The sequence below is a fragment of the Cebidichthys violaceus genome, unplaced genomic scaffold (assembly GCF_023349555.1).
Source record: "Cebidichthys violaceus isolate CVI_PGR_0920_01 unplaced genomic scaffold, fCebVio1.0.p SCAF_2, whole genome shotgun sequence".
NCBI lineage: Eukaryota > Metazoa > Chordata > Actinopteri > Perciformes > Stichaeidae > Cebidichthys > Cebidichthys violaceus.
This window is the reverse complement of record NW_027176372.1, coordinates 10,638,869-10,646,606: the sequence shown is the minus strand read 5'-3', so window position 1 is coordinate 10,646,606 and position 7,738 is coordinate 10,638,869. Positions and strand designations below refer to the sequence as shown.

General features: G+C 45.5%; 1 protein-coding gene across 1 annotated transcript in view; it reads left to right on the top strand.

Moving 5' to 3' along the window:
- tenm1 (teneurin transmembrane protein 1) overlaps positions 1 to 7,738 on the top strand; it is a 163,208-nt gene that overhangs the window by 8,601 nt on the left and 146,869 nt on the right. The window contains 3 exon segments of the mRNA XM_068714351.1: positions 803 to 968; positions 970 to 1,075; positions 5,471 to 5,803. Coding sequence (XP_068570452.1) covers positions 858 to 968; positions 970 to 1,075; positions 5,471 to 5,803 — 550 coding nt within the window. The 5' untranslated portion in view covers positions 803 to 857.

The following is a 7,738-nucleotide window of genomic DNA, read 5'->3' as shown; positions in this document are numbered from 1 at the left end:
TCCCTGAAGAGGTCAATACCATAGCACTTTGTCTCTATGAGCAATGACCCTCTCAAGCTCCATTTAGAAGCTTTATATCTGCAGGAAATAGGCTAGGAAGGCCTCGGGCAGGGCACCGGTGAAAGAGAACTAATATGAATGAAGCATTTTCTAATCACTTCTCGTGTGCCATAATCGTCATCCCAATCAATCATTAGCCGTGGCCGCGTGTGCACATTTTTGACGTTATTCAGAAACAGATTTGGATATGGTTGAGGGAGGAACAAGAGAATCTGTGCTGAAATGAAGCTGACTTGTTAACGGCACTGTAAAGATGGGCGTGTTACTACGGAATCTGGCGAGTCACAATGTTTTGATGAGAGTGACGGGCGTTAGGGCCCCCGGCTACAAATTTGTTGATTTATCCGCGATTTGTCAATGGTTGTCTGCGGGAAGAGAAATAAAGCCGACAGTAGCCGGGGAAAACAGGAACCACCACTGATTTTGGCTAATTTCTCTTGAAACACAAACCAGACACAATGGCCGCCATCGTGGCCCCTTCTGAGCGTATTGATTCGGGACTAACCTTTGGTGTGAAATATGAAAGGAGCCAAATAGCATTTATGAATGTCCGCTGTAACTGCAATGAGCAGATGTTGCAATATTGTTCGCTGTGTTCAATAACAGACTCTCTTGTGTTATTTTTCTTCCCCCCCCCCCCCCCTGCTTCCCTTCATTTCCCACCGACGGGCCCATCCTTCTTCCCGGCCTCACTCACTATACCTCCCCCTTACCTTATCCTCCACCTTTTCTCACCTTCCAGACTCCGTGCTCCGTGCCGTGGCTGTGCTGAGTGACTGAGCGGAGCCCTACAAGCCATGGAGGAGATGGACAGCAAACCCTACCAGCCGTTGTCGAAGGGGCGCCATGAAATGGAGATGTCCTACACCAGCTCGTCCGATGAGAGCGAGGACGGCCGCGCCCACCACCCGCTCCTACACCTCGCGCGAAACCCTGCCCGACTACACGCATGAGCTGCGCCTCACCCTCGGATCGCACCGGGAAAGGCAGAGCAACTACAGTCAACCCCAGCCAGGTACTTCGCTCAGGGCTCACTTAGGCTGGAAAAATATACACCGCCGGCTGCGCGGACGCCGTGCATGCACACAAATTAATTCTGGCACACATACGGTGGACACACACATGCACACACAAAGGCGCACACGCTGAGGTCTTTAAAAGGGCCTATGTGAATTACCTATTACAGTCCACAATGAGCCAGAAGGACAGTCGGAGGCAGCCAATTACCTCTTCTCCACGGAGGTGATATTTCTCTCCCACAGCTAAACTAGGTCAACCCCAAACCTCTCTGGCCTCACCTGAGATGGAACACCACCCTACATTACACGCACTCTCACAGATACAGACATGTACGGACATAGGCGCACACACACACACACACACACACACACACACACACACATGCCCACACAGGTGCACGTTGACACACACCGGAGAAAATCCTCCCTGCCGGTGACAGGAGGAGAAATGGGCCAGCGCGAGCTGTGATGGATGGCCTTTATGCAGGTCATGTGTGGTGTTAAGAGAGAAGCCGCACCTCATCAGGACAACGCCGCTGTGCAGCGTTCGTAGGGATCAATAGATGCTCTTTGACGCTACACCCAACCTCCCGCCACTCTGCAGAAGCCTACCCGCCATGCTAACAAGCAACATTAGCCATTCACAACAGTTACAACTACCGGGGGATTTTGCGGTTTGAATGCCACCCTCTATGGATTTTGTAGTATTGTTCGCCAAGCTGCAACCCGTCGATGGATATTAGTCATCATCATGTCTTCTGCAGCACGGTGGTGTCAAAGAGCACTTGCCTTTTTTTTTTCTTTTTTACATTTTATGGGCTTTCTGTTTCCATAACAAACAACATCCCCTGCCATCAGTGTCATATGGTAAGGTGCAAGAGACCCCCCAAAGCAGCCTTTGAAATGTCAATGGCAGACGGTTCTGCGAAGCACATCTGTTCATCTTTGGGGCAACAGAGTTATATATAGCATACCCTACCTAAGTAACCAACTGTTAAGGGGGGACATTGCCTCCAGTGACGTTTTTAATGGATTACGGTACTTCTGACAAAGATCAGCCAATTTGTTTCTCCTCTTATTCTCCACCCATGTTCTTCATATTTTCCTTCATCTTTTAAACCGCCACATCTTGCCTTCTCCGCCCTTCCTATCCTACCTCCTCTTCTCCCAGCTGTTCATTTTCCTTAATACCACACATTCCTGTCTGTTAATTTTACTCCCACAATCAAGGTCTCCTCTTATTGGAAAGATACAATTGATTAATATATATATATTATATATAATATATATATATAATGTATATATATATATATTATATACTGTATATATGTACGGGTAGATCAAAAGCTCCATGGTATTACATCAGTTCATAAGACAGTTAACCAGAATAATTAGTTTTGTTTGCCTATTAATAAACTAAAATTAATTAATTAACCATTAATCACATCTCTCTCTCTCTCTCTCTCTCTCTCTCTCTCTCTCTCTCTCTCTCTATCTTGCCTGTGTGTATATATGTATGTATATACTGTGTATATATATATATATATATATATATATATATATACAGGCAAGATCTATATAGGCAAGATATACACGTTAGTGTGTAAGTTAACACGTTATTATCGCGTTAACGCATTAATTAATTAACGCCGACAATTATATTATCGCGCGTTATGCAGTTTTTTCTTTATTATTAAGTGGACATTTTTAACACAAGAACCTGGCAGCTAGTGGTGAACAGCTGTGTTTGTTTGGCCTCTCTTCTGGCTGAATATCTATTATCAGAATCATTATAACTGTATTATAACTGCTACTGTGTAAAGGGAATGCTGCTGTTAAAAAGCACCTTATTTGTTTAAAGTGTTTGCAAACCAAATGTTATTGCACTTTTGTTCATATAGCAGTACCTTTAAAATAAAAGTGCGCAATACACTACTTTTGAATTAATTATTGAATTTTGCGCATAACAATGCAATTAATCGCAGAAAAATCATGCGATTAATCGCGATTAAAAATTGTAATTGTTGCCCAGCACTAATATATATATATATGAGAGAAAGGGAAATATCCTAACCATAAAGGGCTATTTTTGCCAGTATCTGTACACCCCGATACTGCGCTCATGTACTCGTAAAACTACTCTAATGCAAGCGCACTACGGCAATGCAACAATAAACCGCCCAACATCAAGGATAATCACACACAAACAGGTTAAATCCATTAGAAAAACAAGCCGTCCCCACTTAACTTGTCCGGGAGAATTAGCAGCCACACTGTTGCTTGCAGTGTGGTGGACACATGCAGCCACTTTAGTCTCCACCGCATTAATTAGTTTAGCTGTGAGCTTGTCGTTCTGTGTCGGCACGCTCTATCAGGGTTTCCGCCATATTGCGTAACGTTAGCGAGTGTCCCAGAGAGAAAGAAGGCATGTGTGTGTCACAGTGAACATGAAGCATAGTAACATTACAGCTGTGAGTGTAGCAGTGCAGCGTGTGTACAGTTTATTTGTCGGTGAATAAATGTCACAACTCGTTGAGAGCCATGAGGAGACACAAGCTAGGTTTCTGTGTCTTGCTAGTTAGCAAACTGATAATGAAAGTCAATTGGTTAGCTGGTTAGCACCGAAGTTAGCAGCAACTCCAGCTGCTCCGGTGCACTTAAGGTGGGCTGGACCGAGCTGATCATTTGAGTTTTACTCCAATTTTTTTCACTATTTCTACATTACTAATAACTTAACAGTTTAATTAACACTACGGCTAAACAGTTAATTATTAACATCACTACTGCAAAGAACTATGCTCTGTATCAGTAAACACTATGTTGAATGTTAAAATGTCAGCAACAAAGTTATTGTTAGAACTGTAATGGTATTATTAAGCACTTATATTGGTACTCTGTATCGGCAAGTACTCAAATGTACTTAACACAATATCACACAATATCAACTGACACTTTTGTCATATAAAGCACAAACCATTTGACACACAGTTACAAGGGGCCTCTGGGCCAGTTGCCCACTTTGCTCCCTTGGTAATCGCGTCTTGGTGAATTTGTGGATATTAACCGAATTTGGATGTGTTTGTCTTCCATTACACCCAGTACTGTAGAACAGTGAAATCATGACCCAGACTGTTTTGGCAGGTATTCTGACTTCATAGGGTGAAAGAAGCATTCAATATATAATAGTCACTTTTTGAATGTGAATGAGTGAGTCAGGATCCGCTGACTGTAATAGCAGGAAATGGGAAGTTATTCAAAAAATGATTTCCCCTCTAATCATCTGCTAAAATATGTTCTTGTAATATAAATGTGTCTCAAAGGAAAACGGCTTTTCAGTTTGCAGCCAATCCATGTTTCTTGCTATGGGGAAATAGCCTATTTGCTCCTGAATTGCCCTCTTGCAGCCAATTTGAGCTAAACAGTAGTGTGCAGTGGTGACCAATCTTGTGCCGGTTTAATTCCAGCAGAAACAGTGTGTGAGCCACAGCTGGCCTTGACCCCATCAAACAGGCACAGCAGGACGCATCGCCGGTCAATGGAGTGGTCAACACGACTGTGGCTCTCATTGAAACACTGCTGCTCGTGTTCAAAGGGCCCGACCTAACACACATATTAACTGCACTTAGTGAGCAGGAGAGGAAGTCTTTCTTCCTGAGTTCTTGGTGGACTCTCTATGATACCGGCTGCTGGGAGTATCTGTATGGATTTCAATTTACACCACGCTTTTTTTAAAAATTCCATCAGTTCCATCACCTCCACTTATACATTCCGAACGGAAAACTGAGGTGGCGAGGAAGAAAATTTACTCAACTGCCTCTGCAGGAAAAAAAAGCTAGAGCTCAATTGAATTGAATTGAATTGAAGTGTAACCAGAGGACTAACGCAGTATATCTGATGTTCTCAGATAACAGGTTGATGCTTGGGATTGCAGGGCGTTCTAATACCTGAAAGCATATGAGGCTCAATTTTTCCCTCAGTCTGAGTCAATATTAATAAGGTTTGATCTTTATCTGATCTCTTCACCCCACCAAGGAGAATATAGATGAGATCAGTGCTCTGTTTGAGCAGCAGTTCAATACATCCCAAGCTCGATAGCACACATCAGGCAGCCCCGCACAGGATATAGCTTCACTGCAAATGGTTAAGAAAAATCAAGGTTGGCATTTTGATCCGGACTTCTGCTGCAGAACTTGTAATAAATGCTTGCTCAAATAACAGCCCGTCTCTCGACATAATTTGGGAGGCGTTCTGTGTTTGCCTTGAAAATGCCTGCCTCTAACAAACACCTGGTCAGCTTAGTTGCTGAAGCAAATAAAAGCACATGCCGGCATTAGAGGCTTTTTTGAAAGGCTGTGCGGTCTCAATCTGCGTCATCTCTCCTCTTCCTTTAGAATTAGACTTCTGCAAGGTCGGGTCGATGAGGAGCCCGGACTACCACATCCACCAACAGCAGCAGCAGCAGCAGCATCAGCACCAGCACCAGGAGGACGAGGAGGAAGCGCTGTGCTCCGGGCCGGCCGCTCACGCCCACAGCCACTACTCCCTGGGCGTGGGCTCCGACGTGGACACGGAGCCCGAAGTGGACCCCTCTCCCGCTCACGGCCTGCAGCACATGTGGATGCGCGGCCTGAAGTCCGAGCAGAGCTCGTGCCTGACGAGCCGTGCCAACTCTGCCCTGTCCCTCACTGACACCGAGCATGACAGGAAGTCGGAGCCTGACAATGGTGAGTGAAGTGCGGTTATTCAACGAGGGGGGGGTTACCCATCACTATGCGAAACGCCCAGGGGAGATTTAAGCTTAGTAGATAATGAAGTGCACCTTTGATGATTCATTTTTGTGCATGAAAGTAGCATGGAGCATGTGCCGAGGTTTAGGCTGCTTGTGTATGACTGTATTTCGGTTGCATCCTTACAGTTTCGCCAAGTGATGCAACGTAAAATACAACATATGTAACATTGTAACTCTTTTCAAAGGTTTATGTTACAGCCTCGGGCAATTACATGACTGAAACTCCGCTTTTTTAACTCAAGCTAATGCTTAAGTACCTCTCCCTTTCAAGGCTCTTTGATGTGGCCAAAAACCGAAAATGTGCTATTGGTTATTTAGCCTCGGAAAGTGAGCTCGTATTGGAGGTGAACCTGGGGTCGACTGGGGATGGAGCCTGAGGAAAGTCCGGTGATGAATATCCACAGGCTCGGAAAGGATTGAATATCCATCGGAAGCTGCAGCAGATTTTTTGGTTTAAAGCTGTGAGGAAAAGGAATAGTGGGGCGTCTACAGTACCTTAATGGCTGCCTGAGGGCGGCAGACAACCGCCTCTGTGGGAGGACTATAGCCTGCAAGGAAGGAGAAGTTGAGAGGCGGGGGTGTAGACTTGGGGCCAACTAGAGAAGAGGCTGGGAGGGTGCCAGCTATCTGTCTTGCACTGCTGGGCCAGGCTTGGCTCCCCGCAGATGGAGAGTTAGTTAGAGGTGCACACAAACAAAGACAGAGCTCTCCAACCGATCCCCAAGGGCACTGTCTGTTTACGTGCAGCAAAAAAAAAAAAAAAATGGTGGAACGTATTCAGTGGCTGAGAAAAGGGAAGGGTGATGGAGAAAGACAGAGAGGGAGGCGGAAAAAAAAGAGAATTAGAGAGGGGAAGAACAGGAGACGAGGAGAGCAAAAAATGCTAATGAGAGAATAGAAATGGTAATGTAATGGTATAATTAGAATGAGAATAAAAGGGAATGAGTGGTTGAGGGTAAAACAGGTGAAGGATAAGCTGGTTTCGAGTGAGTGTTGGACAAAGATGTGGGTGAGGGAGGGAGGACTGAGACAGGGGGGAGGAGAGGGATCAGCGAGCCGTGGGGAATCAGAGAGTTTAGGACGTGCTTGTTTGTGTTTGGGATGCACCCAGGGGTGCTGTTTAATGGCAGCCGAATTGGACACAGAGTCAGCCTCATGCAAAATCACAAGATGGAAGAGCAGGGAGCGAGAGAGTGGGAGCACTTGCGGCATTACACAGTAATCAATTTGCGATGGCTGTGTGCATATGGACCAAAGTTATTACCATTTGAGATGAGGGACTCCATCTTTATCCAGGGTCAAAGTGAAAGCCGCAAAAGGCGGAAGGGGGGGGGGGGGGGGTCAGATGGGCATGCGGCAGAGGAAACAGAAGCAAATGAGGACGGATGAAGTCATGGAAGTGAGAGGAGAGGATTTAAATGTTCAAAGCATTTGGCTTTGCTGCTACAATGCACCAGGAAAGCCGGTTTTATGTGGATTTCATATGTCACATGAAGAGCTGCATGTCCCGTGGCTCTCCAAACCTTGACACAATCTCTCAAGAACATGTTCTTCCTTTCGCTCAAGCTTCAGTCCTCTCTCTTGTGTTTTCTCTTGCGTTGGTATCTTTACTTGGCCACCTTTCTTTCCTTCTCCTCTCCAACACCAACGCCCCATTCGTACTCATCCTCTACCTGTCCATCTCCCACTGACACGTGGCCAGGGGTGTCCATGCGTGGCATCCTCTAATAGGAAATGCATTATGGATGTCACATTTCTCTCCATCAGCACAACAAAGTCTCGCACGCCCCTCTGTTCCCAGTGATAATGAAAGTTAGAGACACTCGCGAAGAGATGTTGGCGTAAAAGGGGCTGGAATCAAAAAGCTAAC